This window comes from Equus caballus, chromosome 20 (assembly GCF_041296265.1).
Source record: "Equus caballus isolate H_3958 breed thoroughbred chromosome 20, TB-T2T, whole genome shotgun sequence".
NCBI classification, from domain to species: domain Eukaryota; kingdom Metazoa; phylum Chordata; class Mammalia; order Perissodactyla; family Equidae; genus Equus; species Equus caballus.
Genome location: NC_091703.1, coordinates 28991739 through 29010510, shown reverse-complemented (window position 1 = coordinate 29010510; position 18772 = coordinate 28991739). Strand labels below are relative to the sequence as shown.

The following is an 18772-nucleotide window of genomic DNA, read 5'->3' as shown; positions in this document are numbered from 1 at the left end:
CTAAATAACTGGATGAAAACGACAGTCAACCATCCTTAGAGCTGGCAACCTGTTTGGTCCAGTGTAACTCACTCTTCAAGATAGCTTCCAGAAAGCTGTGTATATAAAATTAACTGAATGTAGATGGATGTTCTTAGATTTTTATAATACCAAAATCTCGTTTTTTATGCCTTTCCTTGTATTTCTTTTTGTTTTACAATATATGTCTTTGACCTATCGTTGCTGTGATGATGTGTCTGTCTTTATCTCTATGTATTTATCTTTTTTACTTTATCACAGGGAGTGATGTAAAGCATTACACTTTGTACATAGGTTACACAATTGGATCGCTTTTAAAAATGTTTACCCTGATTAGAACGTTCATAGAAAATAATCCCACCTCTTTCTGGAATCCACACACTCTAGTTGTTGGTAATATTTGAAAATGAAATCAGCAAAAGGAAAAGGAAACTGTTGGCCACTGGATTTTAGAGTTCTGATTCCAACTGACTCTGCATAGCCAGTGAATTTTCAGAGGACTTGTAAAGTTGGTCTGGTAATTTCAAGCATCTTGAGGGCAAGAGTTCAACACTGTAACAGAATAATGGTGATTGAACGGTGTCTGACTGAGTATTTAATTGTTTGACTACCATAAAAAGCACCAGAGTAGTCTTCACAAATATAATGGATTAGGTAGAGTACAGAGCAAAACTTCCAAAATATGTAGAGTCAGCGCTGTAAGTGATATTTTTAATATAATTTAATCCTCTGTGTAAGTACATTCTAGATCACGAATTCCAATATCTGAATGTATTTTAGAGATTATCTTGCTTTATATTCTATTGCATGTGAGGTATGTACAATTGTGTAGAATTTTGAGATATATATTTCAAATAATCTCTCTGCCTCTGTCTGCTTCTCTTTCTTATTCTTTCTGATCGTGCTCCAGTATTTCCCTCATTCTCATTTTCTCTAATGTACATGTATTCTTATAGTACTTTAAATCTTATGAAACTCAATCTGAAACAGACCTTTCATACCCATGAATGATGGGAACACAAGGTCTATTATTTGATTTTTCTTACATTAAATATCAATGATATAACTTTTTGTGATAATGTGGAACTACATTGGTATAAGATATGTCCATCTGAATGAGTACATCATTTCTGAAAACAATTGCATATAAAAATCCCATGACCGTGTCTTTTAACATGATAGATTCACCTCTTCCTCTCTCCTTTTCTTTTAAAGACACCTTCTAAAAATTTCTAAATGCTTGGTCTTGATAGGAACCATATGCTAGCAAGGCTGGAAGAGAAAAATGCAAGCTCCCTCACTGGGTTTATCCTACTGGCTTTCTCTGACAGGCCTCAACTGGAGCTGGTCCTCTTTGTGGTTCTTTTGATCTTCTATATCTTCACTTTGCTGGGCAACACAACCATCATCGCATTGTCCCACCTGGACCCACATCTTCACACCCCTATGTACTTTTTCCTCTCCAACCTCAGCTTTCTGGACCTGTGTTACACTACCAGCATTGTTCCCCAGCTCCTGGTCAATCTCAGGGGAATAGACAAATCTATCTCCTTTGGTGGTTGTGTAGTTCAGCTGTACATCTCTCTAGGATTGGGATGCACCGAATGCATTCTCTTAGGAGTTATGGCATTTGACCGTTATGTAGCTGTTTGCAGGCCCCTTCATTACACAGTAATCATGCCTCCCCATCTCTGTGCCCTGATGGCTTCTGCTTCATGGTTCATTGGTTTTGCCAACTCCTTATTGCAAACGGTACTCATCTTCCTTTTACCACTTTGTGGGAGAAATAAATTAGACCACTTTTTCTGTGAAGTACCTGCATTGCTCAAGCTTGCCTGTGTTGACACCACTATGAATGAGTCTGAGATCTTTTTTGTAGGTGTCTTCATACTTCTCATACCGGTTGCATTTATCATGTTCTCCTATGGTGGGATTGTCAGGGCCATCTTAAGGATAAAGTCTGCAGCAGGGCAGAGAAAAGCATTTGGGACATGTGGATCCCACCTCACAGTGGTCACTCTGTTCTATGGCACAGCCATCTATGCTTATCTCCAGCGCAACAACAAGTACTCTCAGGATCAGGGCAAGTTCATAGCTCTCTTCTACACTATCGTTACTCCCATGATCAACCCCCTCATATATACTCTGCGGAACAAGGATGTGAAGGGAGCAATGAAGAATATTCTTTGGAAAGGTTATGACTCCAGATAACTGGGCGAGGAAAACAGTTTAATGGAAGGACTTTGAATACCAGAGCCCTTAAGATGTTTGTGTCTTCCATGTGTCAGCTAAAATTTTCCCTAACAACTCTCAGGGGAATTTTCTTACCTCATTGTCCTATGAAAACGTGTGTTCAAAATCAACATTCATAGATTCATTACAGCTTCCAGAGATGGTGATTTAGTGTTTCTAGAACGTCTATGTTATATTTATTATTTTTAAAAGCTCTATGAAGTTTTCTTATTTGCAACCCCATTTGGAAACATTTTTCTGCTTCTCTTGCAAAAAGACATTTAAGTACATACTGTAAAGACACAGCCAAATAAGAGCATAAAACCACTGAAACACTGTAAGAAATATTAACTTGTCAGCATTTTCTAGCAATTGCTGGAGGGATATCACTTAGTCTGGCACTTTGATCATGGCTCTCCTAAAAAGTCCGTAGGTTGACTCCATCAGAGGTTTTTCACAGCAGTAGGTGGGGGAAGCTGTAAGAAAAACAAACTTTAAGTTCAAAGAAAGAGTTGCTAACATCAATCCTGATAGTGTCATTCTGAAGTTAGTCCATATAGTGAACTCACCGCCGTGGCAGCCATATTTTGCAGCATTCATTTCATAGAAGGCTGTACACAGGATCACTGGGTGAGGGAGTGATACGATGCTGCCGGTGACAATGGTAGCCATTAGCTGGTAGTGCTTACCTATAATTTGGTACATAGCCATAAAAAACATGGATGTGAGGTACGGATGTTGATTATTTTAAATTTGTGAGCCCCATTTTCTTTTTTAAATCTGACTTGGAAGGATATTATCATATATGAATAGCACATGACCCAAGTTCTATTTCATATTATACATATTTTACCTACAGTAATGCAGCCAAAGTTCCGAAGGGTAAAATACATTTAAATTTCTCTTCTCTTACCATTTTATAAAATCTTTGATTCAGGCATCTATTGGTCAGGGCATTTGTATCTCACATCTGGCAAAACACCACGTAATTTGAATTGGTGACATATTATACAGTTGTAAGTAGTGGCCTCTTATTCCCAGGAAACCTCGTGTTTCGTGGAAGCTTACTCAGATTCATCTTGAGGAAATTGAAAGAACAATGTGCATATTAATTTTTAAAAATCTCTATATACCTAAACTTTATAAACAGCCATCTCGTGAAATAATCATCATTCAATTCTGAATTATGTAATAGGTATAAACATTCCAGAAAAATTGAATCTGACATTCTAGCCCTCAGATCCCCTTCAAAGCTCAGTTTGCAGTGTAAATTTGTTTTGGGGTACGAATCCTGGTGTTTCTATATATTTAATGTCATGAACAGTGTATTTTTCTGTGGAGGTTATAACTTTGACAATGGTATCATCACAGAAATGTTTATGATTTTTAGTAGATTTTTCCAATATGTAGCACAGTGCAGATAAATACATGTGTGTCTCTGGGTGGAGACATATGCAAAAAGTTATCATATAGTCTCTTGTCCTGACAGCTAACCTACATCCTCCCTGGCCTTGAACCCCCTCAGTTGGTCGTGCTCATGAGAACTGATCTTGCATGAGACACAGGTTGGTGAGGTGGAAATGACAGCTAGGAGAAATTATACACATGGTCAAGATTCTATCTGTATCCTTAATAGCATTCCAGTATTCACACTTGAAGTCAACACTTGGGAAACCATATATTTTGACACCATAGTAATGCTTAATGTATACCAGTATAAAAACAGTTTTGGAATACTGTTTACCCCCAGTGGGGACAAATTTCCCACTCTCAGTTATTGCTCAACAGCACCTTGATAAGCAGACCCAAATGGTCACTTTCAAATCCTTTAAATGAACTTTATTTGGTGCAGAAAATCTTAAGGTCTCCTGAAGCCACTGATATAAGAAAATTTTTATACATTAGAGTATATGGGGAAGCCATTCAGGTTTGAACTTATCTGACCTGAATTTTATTTGAATCAAAGAAGCCTGACTCTCGGCCTGTCAAATGTGTATTGTACATCTGCTTTAATCATTACCTAAAAGTAAAAAATTGTACTCTTTTGAAGATAAGAATTAAGGCCTCCCTTCTAATGATGCCAGCACTCTTTGAAGATAAGTATCTCTTCCCATGATGCCAGGGTCATGCTGACCTGCTGTGTATGTGCTAATCTGTAAGAAACATCTCCTTGAACCCTTGCAGCAATGAACCCTTGTCATGTTTGATGTATGCATCTTTGTTTTGAAAAGGTATATATCTGTGCTAAAAATCACTCTTCTCCAGACCCTGTTCTTCCCCTGTGAAGGCTGAGACTCCCAGGATATAGTCCTCGGTTTGTTTCAAATCAAACTCTTTTCTTTTGCATTGAAATAATTATTGGTTATTTGCGTCGACACTACAGGGGCTATTGTTCTGACTGAGCCACTAGCTTTCTGCTCTTCAGGACACACAAAACGCTGCCACCAAACAGATTTATTTCCTTTAAGTAAACACGTGAATGGGACTTGAAATAGTTACATTCCTTGGAAATAAATTACAGATAATAAAGATCTCTGAGCCCCATGACAAAATTAAAAAAAAAGTTGCTCAAGAGTCCAATCCCAAGTTCATTATTGTGCTGTAACATTTTTCAAATGGGATTTAAGAACTCCACCTTCTCAAGCTCTCCATGCTTTGTCTATAACAGACTACAGGGTTGTGTCAGTGGCGTCCAAAATTATTTGTACTGTTTCCTTTTGAATTCTCACCAACAACTGTGGCAAGGCAGTAGTGATCGTACCCAGGGCTTGGCTAAATTCTTTTGTCCCATCTGTGTTGAGCATCTGGAGTTCCCGACTATCATTATGCCCTAGAGCAATTCATGGATTTTTCCAGGCCTTGTGTCCTCTGAGCAGCAGGACACACCACTGGCTCAAGTGATCAGTGATCTCAGAGCCCCCAAATGTGAGTCAAACTCACAAGAAACACATTTTCTTTTGAGTGTCATCACTTAAAGTGAATTCTGTTTAAAAAATTTTTTTATTGAGACAAGATTACTTTATAACAGTATATAAATTTCAGATGTACTTCATATTTTGATTTCTTATAGATTATATCATGTTCACCACCCAAATACTAATTACCATCCATCACCATACACATGTGCCTAATCACCCTTTTCACTCTCCTCCTTCCCCACTTCCCCTTTGGGAACCACCAATCCAATCTCTGTCTCTATGTATTTGTTTTTTGTTGTTTTTATCTTCTACTTATAAGTGAGGTCATGAGTATTTGACTTTCTCCCTATGACTTATTTGGCTTAGCATAATACCCTCACGGTCCATCCGTGTTGTCACAAATGGCAAGATTTCATCTTTTTTACGGCTGAATAGGATTCCGCTGTGTATATATACCACATCTTCTTTATCTTTATCCCTTGATGAGCACGTAGGTTTCTTCCAAATCTTGGCTATTGTGAATAATGCTGCAATGAACATAGGGGTGCACGTATCTTTACGCATTCATGTTTCCACGTTTTTGGATAAACGCCCAGCAGTGGAATAGCTGGATCTTATGGTAGTTCTATTCTCAAGCTTTTGAGGCATCTCCATACTGTTTTCCATAGTGGCTGCACCAGTTTGCACTCCCACCAGCAGTGTATGAGAGTTCCCTTCTCTCCACATCCTCTCCAACACACGTTATTTCTTGTTTTGTTAATTATAGTCATTCTGATGGGCATGAGATTATATCTCATTGTAGTTTTGATTTTCACTTCCCTTATAATTTAAATTAGTGATGTTGGACATCTTTTCATGTGCCTGTTGGCCATCTGTATATCTTTGGAAAAATGTCTGTTCAGATCTTTTGCCCAGTTTTTCATTGGGGTCTTAGTTTTCTTGTTGTAGAAATGTATGTGTTTTTTAAAATAAATTTTGGATATTAACCCCTTATCATACACATGATTTGCAAATATCTTCTCCCAATTGTGAGGTTATCTTTTCATTTTTTTGATGGTTTCCTTTGCTGTGCAGAAGCTTTTCAGTTTGATGTAGTCCCATGTATTTCTTTTTTCTATTCCTTAATCCACTTTGAGTTGATTTTTGTGTATGGTGTGAGATAATGGTCTACTTTCATTCTTTTGCACGTGACCATCCAGTTTTCCCAACACTATTTACTGAAGGTGCTTTCCTTTCTCCATTGCATGTTCTTGGCTCCCTTGGTGAAAATTAGCTATGCATAGGTGTGTGTGTTTATTTCTGGGCTCTCAATTCTGTTCCATTGATCTGTGTGTCTGTTTTTGTGCGAGTACCATGCTGTTTTGATTCCTATAGCTTTGTAGTATATTTTGAAATCAGGGAGTGTGATACCTATAGATTTGTTCTTTTTTCTCAGGATTCCTTTCGCTATTTGGGGTCTTTTCTTATTCCATACAAGTTTTAAGATTGTTTGTTGTATTTCTGTGAAAAATATCATTGGAACTCTGATAGGGATTATATTGAATCTGTAGATTGCTTTAGGAAGTATAGACATTTTAACTATGTTAATTCTTCCAATGCAAGAGCACGGAATATCTTTCCATTTCTTTGTGTCTTCTTCAATTTCTACCAACAATGTTTTATAGTTTTCAGTGTACAGATCTTTCATTTCTTTGGTTAAATTAATTCCTAGATATATTATTCTTTTTGTTGTACTTGCAAATGGGATTGTATTCTTAATTTCTCTTTCTGCTAATTTGTTGTTAGTATATGGAAATGCAAATGATTTTTGCATGTTGATTTTGTATCCTGTAACTTTACCATATTCATTTATTATTTCTGAAAGTTTTCTTTAATGGATTCTTTTGGGTTGTCTACATATAAAATCATGGCATCTGCAAATAGTGACAATTTTATTTCTTCCTTTCCAATTTGGATCCCTTTTACTTCTTTTTCTTGCCTAATTCTTCTTTCTAGGAGTTCCAATACTACTACTTTTGGTGGGGGAGAGGGAAACATTGAATTTATTCAACCATAGTATATATACACATACAAGCAGATGTGTCAGGAATGGCAATGGAAATGTAGAATTATACTTGGAGAGAGGATTCAGAGCTTGATATACTTTGGCAATTATCTTTTTGGATGTTCAGTTGAAGTACTACCATTTTAAAGAAGAAATGTGTAATATAGAATTAAAGGTAAAAGACTTTAGGTTTCAGGAAAATCAGAAAAGTAATGGTCATTGATATGTGAGAACATTAGGGGTGAACAATTTATAAAAGCTACTTGAAGCCGATTTCAAGGAGGAGGTGGCAATAGCATGGCATGAATGAAGGTGATCTGAGGAAACGGACTGAAGAAAGTGTGATTTTAGCTAGAAATGCTAGTAGTTCTCTGCTTTTACACAATGCTTTACAATTTCGAATGCATTTTCACATTCTTGATCTTATTTATTTACTATAACACTGAGGGACAATATCATCCTTATTTTATAGCTGAGCACACTCTGGAACAGGGAGGTTAAATTCTTACTTGAAATGACAGCTTCTAAATGATGAGGCCAAGATGAGAAATTAGATATTCAGAGTCCAAAGTTATGCTCTTTCAATGGAATAATAGAGTATATTTTTTTATTCCTTTTAATAAACCCTCACCTCACCAAGAAGAGACTAATGATTACCAAAAGGTGGCAACCAATTTTTCTTTCTGGTTTAATCAGCATGTTGTACATTCAAAGATTTCTTCAGTGTATTGTAAGCTTTGTGTTTATAATTTCCAATTAAGACATCACTAACTTTCATAATTTAATTACTTAAGAATTATAAAGTTGGTCCCAAATGGCTAAAGTTAAAAGAGTTTTAATATGGCAAAATGAAAATGTGTTCAAATTAATTTTAGGTTTCTTGTATATTCAGCAACCTGAATGCAGATTCATTCATTGGTCAAGTAATCAAATAAGACATAGTAAGCTAAATTTTGGAAGCTTTCTAATGCAAATGTTTTGTGCATATGAATATGTAAGTGAGTGTTTTGGGAGTGGGAGGGCGTAGATGATGGAAATGTAGCATGTGATTTAGGGGTTTTTCTACATGTTTTGGGGTTATATTGCTCAGAGTAATCTCTCCATGAGACTAAATACATCTAATTTTCTTTAGATTCCAGAAAATTCCTTCCAAGATGAAATAGTTTGGGAGGATCCTTCGAGAACTTCATAGAAGCGATGGGAGTGTCCAGCTCCAGTCTGTGAAAACTCTGCTTACTTCAGAATCTCCAGAGTCATATCCTGCGCAGGAGTGGGGTGAGGGACTGGATGTACTCAATAGAAAGTAATCAGATTTCGTTACCATTAACTTTTAGTGGAAGCATAGATGTCTATATTCAATATGTCCCACCTTCTGTGTTAGCTGACCATGTACGTGAAAGTTCTTTTGAGAAGTGAAATATTTTCAATATGGAATAATTAAGCAACATGCTTCCTTTACAGTATGGTACTATATTTTACTTTACTTATAATTACTTGAATCAATTTTGAGCTTTTTGAGATTTTAAGAATCCCTGTGCCCATCATTTTATTGTTTTTCCTATAATTTTCCTTCTGTTTTCACATTTAGCATATTTATCTGTACTCTATTTAACTGAAATCTCTGTGTATATCTACTGTCTCTCTCAGGTGCCATTGTTTGTCCTTCTAGATTTGTCTTTTCTATCTCTCCCCTTTGTTTCTGACCCTTTCCCTTTTCCTTTTCCCTATGTGGGCTCTTTAGTGATAACCACAGAAGTCAAAGGCTGGGCATCAGTAAGGGGTGGCAGCATTTCACTTAGGAAATCCTTTCCTCCTACATATCTCAGATAGAGGGCCAGCAGTGAGAAAGAGAATCTGAGACTTCAGGATATTTCAGAGACCAGAAATAGCCTGTTCAATAATTTAGTGAGGTGGTGACAATTTAGGTATTTCAAATGAAAGGCTATGCTATCTTCATCATGTCTAGTCTACAGAGAAGATGGTGTCCTGGAACCTGGTAATCATTCCTTTTCTTTCCTTTTACATTGATGTTACTTTTCCTTAGGTCAGTATTGATTGTTTTTCAACTTGTATTCCTTTTAGTCCACCTGTCTGATTCCTTACAAATCCCTAATAATTTTTCCTTTTTTCAGAACTTAGCTTTTCTAAATGTGATTTTATTTTTTTGAGGAAGATTATCCCTGAGCTAACATCTGCCACCAATCCTCCTCTTTTTGCTGAGGAAGACTGGCCCTGAACTAACATCCATGCCCATCTTCCTCTACTTTATATGTGGGATGCCTGCCATGGCATGGCTTGACCAGTGGTGCACAGGTCCCTACCTGAGATCTGAACCAGCGAACCCTGGACTGCTGAAGTGGAAGGTACAACTTAACTAGTGCACCACTGGGCTGGCCCCTCCAAATGTGATTTTTATCAGCAATATTCATTTAAACAATATTCTTGATCATTTATGTCATTTTATATAGCCTCTTTGTTCTGCTTTCTTATTTCTATAGAAATCTATAGATTTCTTATTTCTTATTTCTATACATGAGTATAACATTGTCCCATGTGTTGTTTCTTATTTCCTCTGGCCATCTCTCTCTCCCTGTCTCTGTGTTTCTCTCTGTCTGTCTACTGTCTTTCTCTCTCTGTGTATTTATACCTGTGTAAAAAATATGTTCATTTTAAAGAATAATTACCAAGTGAATAGTCATGATATTTCCACCTTTGTAAACTAGAACCTGGACGGTACCTTGGACAGCCTCTGCCCAAATGCATCCCTTCTCTCTTCATTGATCTTGACTTTGTTATAATCAGCCTTTTGATATTCTTTTTAATATTGACTATAATATTTGATTATAACTATAGTTTTAACACCTATGTTTGCCTTTGTAAGCAAGTTTGCTTTACCTGTTTTTGGACTTTATGTAGAGGGATTGGTTCCTTTGTGACTGGCATCTTTTGCACAGCAATTTTGTGTGAAGAACAAGGTTTCAATTTGTTTTGCTGCAGTTTATTCATATTCCTTGTACAGTGCTCTGTTGTATGAATAGGTCACAATTTTCCTATTTTACTGTTGATGAGCATCTGGATTATGTCCAGGTTTTGGTTAATACAAATAATACTGCCGTGATCATTCTCATACATGTGTCTTGAGGCACATGACCAAGAACTACTTTAGAGAATATTAAACCGAGGAATGTAATTGCAGGTCGACATTCCTAGATAATGTCAAATGGTTATAGAAAGTGATTTTGCCAATTAATACTCGTAGCAGCGAGAGTGAACTGGGAAGAAAAGCGTTAACAGCAGATCCGCAATTCCCTCCCTCCTCTGGACACCCTAAACAGTACTGGTCTTACCAGACATCCTTTAAATATTATGATGAGATTTTAACTAGCAGGGCGATAGGTGAGAAAGTTCTAACCTAAGAATGTTTTTAGGAGGAGTTAGATAGTTCATCTCTCTACGCTGAATCTCATAAATAAAACTGGAATTTCTGGTTATATGGGAGACAATTGGCTACAGAATGAAAATTAGTCACAGAAGCTCTCTATACATGTGTGACTAATGGCATATAAAAACCAAGATACTTCAAACCTAAGTCACTTTCTCTGAGCTAGCTTATACTGCTAATTAGCAGTTGTCTATTACTCTGAAACAAAATGTGTTCCAGTCTGGACAAAGGGATTTCATTATTTTTGAAGTTGTATGTGATGTTTAGGGCTCAAGCTTGCTAAAATGAGATGTTATTATTTATACTTGCCTTTTGCCTGCATAGTCAAGTAAAGTTGTTTTGAAATTAATTGATCTTTAAACTTGACTTCAACAGATGAAACACCCATCTACTTTCTTCTATTTTCCTCTAACAATTATTTGTAACTATCCAGGTAAACTCCAAGTCATTTGGAATATATATCCAAAGACTAGTTAAATTCAAGGGAACCATGTAAATTTCATTGAAAAATAGTAATTTTGTTCTTATTATTTGAGTAAATCCTTAAAATTCTTGGAATATAAATTGAAGAATGTTATAGAGGATATGAGATTGTATTCCTTAGCCACATTAGAAGTTTGGTAATAAATTTGTGATTGCCTTCCATTATATTCATCTTAAAGATTAAAATGTGCCTAATTATTAGTTTTGTGATCTCTTGTAAGTTGCTTATGAATGAAATTAAATGAAAAATTTATTTACATATTTACATTTAAAATCAAGTAACTGAGCGATTTATTTATATGCAAGGTATTTTTTAGAATTGTGAGAAAAAACTAAGATTTTTATGAAACATCTGTCATTAAAAGATGAGAACTAAGGTAACTAGGGAGGTTTAGGGTGTTATCTGTCCTCTGTCAAATATACGAAATTAGAGAAGAGACAGATTAGGTGTCCTCTGGCATTCTCCTTGATGTTCATTCTCCCTGGGCATTGCCATCTCTGGACAGCTTGGTGACATGAGCTAATCAACAGTATAAGACCTACATTCCACAGAGACTTCAGCCAGGTAAACAGGTTTAGGTCTTCATCTGTGCCAGTCCAGTCACAGCATAGTGTCATCTTACACTCTCACATTGCTCATGGAGTCTCTCTGTCATAAAGCCAGGTCACTGTATTGCAGAAATAATACTAAGAGTTCGAAGTTGCTTTTCTTCAGCTTTCTACTAGCTAGAGGCACAATGCAGATCTCCAGTACCAGGTGAAGATACATGAAGTCATCATGAGAAAGTGTCTTCTTGCTTAAGAAAAATTTCTGGACAATCCAATGCTGGTATAATCAACTGTTGTATTCACTCCACACAACCTAATTCCTGATTCTACACATCCAAGTTTTAACCCCAGTACTTTATTAAAGGCAATAAGTTGGAGATGAGGTAGGAAAGTAGCTTAGGACCTGCAGATAAGGTGAATAAAGGTGAGTGGAATGGAACTCAGTCTCTGTGTTGCTTTTGCAAGTGGAAAGTTATTTTATTTCCAGTTGCAATTATTGTTGAAAGAAAAAGCTAAATTGGTTTGCATGTATGTCCATTGACAAAACGAACAGACTAAAGAATTCACCAAATATTAGAACTAAATTTAATTGTTCATTTTATAAGCTAACAATTTCTTCCTAGAAGTTTAATCCTATTGAAGTACCATTTTATTCTTTTAAAATTTATTTTATATATATTTTATATACTTTATTTATTATACCTTAGTATGTACATATGGAAAATAGTTTAAATAGAGCATATTTAGGTGTAGTAAAATACGCCCTTCAGTTAGAAAAATAGTGTATGCGTGTATGTAAAATTATTAGACCATATGCTTTCATTCTTTCCCTTTGTCTTCTTATTTTCCGTGAAATTACACAATATTTGTTCTCTATGGTTAAAATGTATTCTCAGTATTTGTAGTTTTAAAATGTTTATTTTTCTCCCTTAAAGAGGCACAAAAATATCTAAAATATGTATAGTCTTCAAAATGCTAGGTTGCAAGTTACAACAAGAAGGTTCCGTTTTGTAATATTGTATCAATGCATCTTTATGTTGACTTTATTGTTAATGAGAAATGATGATTCGTCAGTTGGTTACAAATATCAATTTAAAGAGGAAAAGTTAGCAACATAGAAGTGACCTGAATGTTTAATTAATTGATGAGCTAGGAAGCAAGTTTTTTTTTCTATTGAGGTCACATTGGTTGATAACATTACATAAATTTCAGGTATACATTATTATATTTCAACTTCCATATAGACTGCATCGTGTTCACCACCGAAAGTCTAGTTTTTTATGGGATTACATTGAGGTGATGTGTAAAGTGCACTAGTGACCGTCCTTCCATCCTTGCACCTGCTCATGAATGACTCTTGTATGAACATTGTTGGTGCCCAGCTCAGATGTTCTTTACTGGCTGGAGCCCTCATCCATACCTTACTTGTTATGGATGAGTTCAGTCTAACATGAGGCTATGGAAATTTTATCAGCACTTTTTCAGGATTCATTCAGGAACTGGAGAGGGCAGAGTTTGTATGTTAAATATATCAGTGAATGTTGTATAATTAGAAATATCTTAAATACAGACATAATCTTGGATCTTTTATCTTTAAAATGCGTAGTTTGCATACTGAGTATCTGATTTTATTGAAATAAGTATTCTTCCACTAAAATTCTTGGAGTTACATTATATTTCAATATTGTGCAATTTTTGTAATTGTAAACTACTACCTCTACCACGTGATATGTGTCAGTACTAAGCATTTAACCTGTTTCATTTGATGCCTGTTCTCTTGATTTTTATTGTAAAGTTGTGTTTTTGTGAGATGTCATTCCCGATTATATTCTTTTTTTGATGGTAAGTTTTACATAGGATGCCATCTTTGCTTTGTAAGAATCTATTTATTTTACCTATTCAAAATTTTTTTCTATGAGTATAATCTCCATTTTTTAAATTATTTACTTTTTTGTATCCAAAGTAATCATTTGTGTGTAAATTTTATAATAGGACTTTCCTATGTCATGTCATATTGTGATGGTTACTAAGGACATCATTCTTTTCTCCAGTACCTAGGATGCATGTGTCTAATATTTCCAGTCATTATTATTTATATAGTTTATCTAATGTGAATCAATCTTTCTTATCGCATTTTGTCAATTGATACTTATCTAAACAGAGATGACGATGCCCAGTTAAATTACACAATTCTTTAAATGTGGCAGGAAGGGAATCAAGTAAAATTTCTCATTTGACTTTAGTGAAAAAAATATTCCTTCTCTTGGAAGATTGCTTTTGTGGTGGTGCAAACAGCTTTAGGAGGGATGGATTCCAACTAAGAAAAGACGAGCAGAACAAAGTACCCTAGATCAGCAGAACATACTCTTGAGAATTAATGGGATAATGCATCTTACAGCTAGATCTTTCCCATATCTAGTCTTCCAAAAGGATAATGATTTTCCTGAATTGTAATGAGAAAAAATAAAAAGTCAGAAGATAGAATATGACATTAGTATCCTAATTACCTCCCAGTGTGCTCTCCAGAGTGGCATTGGAAGCAATGATCACACTGAGGCAATCACATTCTTTTTTCTGTTTTAGTGGGCATCTCCTTTGCCTGATATTTTATTTTTAACTTGAAATCATATTCATTTTTGTCTCTGTCAGATAGGTAGGTATACAGCATTCTTTTTTTACTAAAATACAAATTATCATGTAAAGCAAAATATGGTTTGTACAACTTCATCTCACCAGGGTTTATCTTTGATGAATTGCCATCTTGGTCTTTATTTATATGATAAAAGAAAATACATCATTATTTTATTATAATGGTGCTTTATTATATTGGTGTTTCCCTTGGATGAGTTAGCATTTTATTTTTGCCCTCCTTCACTCTCATGAATACTTCTTTTATTACGTACAATTTAAATATTAGCCAGCAGTTCATTTCAGATGAGTGTCTCTATCTATATTTGTGTATGTGTGCATGAGACCGAACCACGGCTTGTTTTTATTTGCTTTTCTGAGCAGGTGTGAGTCAGAGGATGTATCTTGTCATTTCCTATTTAGACTGTCTCCCATATTTTCATAATAATTCTATTATGAATTTTTTTGTGCATAGATTTTTGTGTGGATATCACTGATCACATTCTTATAAGAAATCAAAGGAAGTATGAAATATAGTGAAATACTACATTCTCTATGTCACGTGTGATGATTGCTCTGAATTTTAATGCATCTATTTGATTGACGATAAAGTAATCTGGTTAAAAGTATGAACTTTGATGTCGTAGGGATCTGGGTTGATGTTAAAACATTTAGAAGTTTAACGATCTTGGGTAAGCTATTCAACAACTTTAATCGATTTGTTCATATGTTTAAAGGGGACGGCAAATAAGTTTCAAAATTTCTTTAAGACTTTAGTTGAGATTATGCATGTCAATATTTTAGAGCATATCAAACACTCAATAATACCAGCCAGTATTAACATTGGTAATGTAAGTAGCATGTCAGTTCAACTTTTGGATACTTCAATTTTTTAAACTTTAAATGTGAAAACATTTTGTATAGATCAAATATTGGTTTTCTAGATAAGTGAAAAGAACTCTCCCATACTGTTGTTTTGTTACTGAGTATAAATGTAATTTAGTTTAACTAATCCTTCTCATGTGCGATGTATTAAATTTCTATTGAGAATGATTTTATATTCCAAAACATAAATTTTTTTGGTTGTTTGCTTTCTTTTGAACTAAATTCTGAGACAAGAAGGACATTTACGTCTGTGATAGAGGATATTTCCCAGTGGCCTCTCTAGCACTAACGCTTCTTTCCCTTGATCTTTACTTTTCCCTTATTAAGATTTTATTAATATTTATTTTATGCCACTTTGTACCAATTTATTTTGCACATCAAAGTGTCTATGCCCAAATCTGATTCAGATTTTAAGTCTTATAAAAATAAAAAATTTACCAATTGATTATCCATTTGAATTTGCTAGAACTGAAATATTCATTTTCTGATGCCAGTTAGGTCAGTGTATGACCGTCCTTATGCAATGCTAAATAGTTGGATAAAAATGGGAATCAACTAACCTTAGAGCTGGCAAGGTGTTTGGTCCAGTGTAACTCACTCTTCAAGGTAGCTTCCAGAAAGGTGTATATACAAAATTAACCTTATGTAGATGGATGTTCTTAGGTTTTTATAATACCAAAATATCCTTTTATTTATGCCTTTATTTGTATTGCTTTTAGTTTTACAATAGATCTCTTTGACTTGTCATTGCTTTGACAATGTATCTGTCTTTTTCTCTATGTATTTATCTTTTTAATTATTTTATCATGGGGAGTGATGTAAATCATTACACTTTGCACATAGACTACACAATGGGATAACGATTAAAAATTTCTACCCTGATTAGAGTGTTGACAGAAAACAATCCCACCTCTTTCAGGAATTCTACACACTCTAGTTGTTGGTAATATGTGAAAATGAAATCAGCAGAAGGAAAGGAAAGTGTTGGCCACTGGACTTTAGAGTTGTGATTCCAACTGACTACTCATAGCCAATGTATTTTCAGAGGACTTGTAAAATTGGTGTGGTAATTTTAGGCATCTTGAGGGCAAGAGTTAAACACTGAAACTGAATAGTGGTAATTGAGTGGTGTCTGACTATTTGTTTTTCCAATGTAAAATGACCAGGGTAGCCCTCACAAATAGAATGTTTTAGGTAGAGCACAGATGCAAAACTGTCAAAATATGCAGTCAGCATTATTAGTGATATTTTGAATGTAATTTAATCTAGATCATAAAATCCAATATCTGAATGTATTTTAGATGTTATCTTGCATTATATTCTCTTGCATGTGAGGTATGTACAATTCAGTTGTGTAGAATTTTGAGACACATATTTAAAGTAACCTTCTGCCTCTGTCTGCTTCTCTTTCTTATTCTTTCTGATCACGCTGCAGTATTTCCCTCATTCTCATTTTCTCTAACGTACATATATTCTGACGGTACTTTAGATCCTATTAAACTCAATCTGAAACAGCTCTTTCAAACCCATAAATAATGCAACTTAAGGTCTATTATTTGATTTTCCCTGTATTAAATATCAATGAAATTACTTTTAATGCTAACATAGAGCTACAATGGTATAAGATATGTTCATCTCAGTGAGTACACCATTTATGAAAGCAGTTGCGTATGAAAATCCCATGGCTATGTCTTTTAACACAATAGATGCACCCCAACCCCACCATTTACTATTTTTTTTTTAAAGATTGGCACCTGAGCTAATGACCTTTGCCAATCTTCTTTTTTTTTTTCCTGCTTTTTCTCCCCAAATCCTTCTTGTGGGTCCTTCTAGTTGTGTAATGTGGGATGCCGCCTCAGTGTGGCCTCACAGGTTGTGCCATGTCCTTGTCCAGAATCTGAACCAGTGAAACCCTGAGCTGCCGAAGCCGAGTGCGTGAACTTAACCACTGGGCCCAGGGTCCGGCCCCTGCAATTTACTTTTTGAAGACACCTTCTGAAAATGTCTAAATGCTTGGTTTGACAGGAACCAAGTGCTGACAAGGATGGAACAGAAAAATGGAAGTTCTCTCACTGGGTTTGTCCTGCTGGCTTTCTCTGACAGGCCTCAACTGGAGCTGGTCCTCTTTGTGGTTCTTTTGATCTTCTATATCTTCGCTTTGCTGGGAAACACAACCATCATCGCATTGTCCCACCTGGACCCACATCTTCACACTCCCATGTACTTTTTCCTCTCCAACCTCAGCTTTCTGGACCTGTGTTACACTACCAGCATTGTTCCCCAGCTCCTGGTTAATCTCAGGGGAACAGACAAATCTATCTCCTTTGCTGGTTGTGTAGTTCAGCTGTTCATCTCTCTAGGCTTGGGAGGCACTGAATGTGTTCTCTTAGGAGTTATGGCATTTGACCGTTATGTAGCTGTCTGCAGGCCCCTTTACTACACAGTAATCATGCACCCCCGTCTCTGTGCCCTGATGGCTTCTGCTTCATGGTTCATTGGTTTTGCTAACTCTTTATTGCAGACACTGCTCATCTTTCTTTTACCAATTTGTGGGAGAAATAAATTAGATCACTTTTTCTGTGAGGTCCCTGCATTTCTCAAGCTTGCCTGCATTGACACCAGTATGATTCAGTCAGAGATGTTTTTTCTCGGTGTTTTCATTCTTCTCATACCTGTTACATCAATCATGTTCTCCTACTGTCAGATTGTCAGGGCCATCTTAAGGATAAAGTCAGCAGCAGGGCAGAGAAAAGCATTTGGGACATGTGGATCTCACCTCACAGTGGTCACTCTGTTCTATGGCACAGCCATCTATGCTTATCTCCAGCCCAGCAACAACTACTCTCAGGATCAGGGCAAGTTCATAGCTCTTTTCTACACCATCGTTACTCCCATGGTCAACCCCCTCATCTATACGCTGAGAAACAAAGATGTGAAGGGAGCAATGAGGAAGGTGCTTTGGAAGGACTATGACTCCAGATGACGTGACAAGGAAGACACGTTAATAGAAGGACTTTGAATACCAGAGCCCTTAAGATGTTTGTGTCGTCCAGGATTCTTCCAAAATTTCCCTTGACAGCTCTCAAAGGAATTTCCTTACCTCATTCTCTCATGAAAATGGGTGTTGAAAATCTAAGTTCATGGATTCATTCCAACCTCCAGAATTGTGAATTTTATTTTTTAGAGCATCTGCCTTTTGTTTATTGTTATTAAAGCCTCCACAGATGTCTCTTATTTGCAGTCTCACTTGCAAACATTATTCCATTTCTACTTGCAAAAAGATATTTAAGTACATACCATAAAGGCACAGCCAAATAAGAGCATGAAGCCACTGAAACCTTGTAAGAAATATTGACATTGTATCATTTCCTAGCAATTACTGGAGCATACCACTTAGTCTTGCATTTTGGGCATGGATCTGTTACAAAGTCCAAAAGTTGACTATACCGTCTTTTTCATAGAAGTAGGTAGGAAAACTGTGGAAAAAACAAACTAAGCTCAAAGAAAAACTTACTAACATCAATCCTGATAAAGCCATTCTGGAGTTCATCCCAACAGTGACCTCACCAGTGC

The 18772-nt window shown here is 35.8% G+C and overlaps 2 protein-coding genes across 2 annotated transcripts; both read left to right on the top strand.

Annotated features, from left to right (window-relative positions):
- The first annotated feature begins 1278 nt into the window (after positions 1 to 1278).
- On the top strand, positions 1279 to 2229 carry OR2B8D (olfactory receptor family 2 subfamily B member 8D). The gene has a single exon (XM_001494013.4). It carries the CDS (start codon positions 1279 to 1281, stop codon positions 2227 to 2229), a length of 951 nt encoding a protein of 316 aa, XP_001494063.4.
- A 15014-nt stretch (positions 2230 to 17243) lies between these two features.
- OR2B8G (olfactory receptor family 2 subfamily B member 8G) lies at positions 17244 to 18182 on the top strand. The gene is given in 1 exon segment (NM_001391161.1): positions 17244 to 18182. A coding segment is annotated over 1 exon segment (939 nt).
- The last annotated feature ends 590 nt before the right edge of the window (positions 18183 to 18772 follow it).

What these genes read in the sequence shown, in the direction of transcription:
- OR2B8D (XM_001494013.4), top strand. Translation starts at nt 1,279, where the DNA reads ATGCTAGCAAGGCTGGAAGAGAAAAATGCAAGCTCCCTCACTGGGTTT.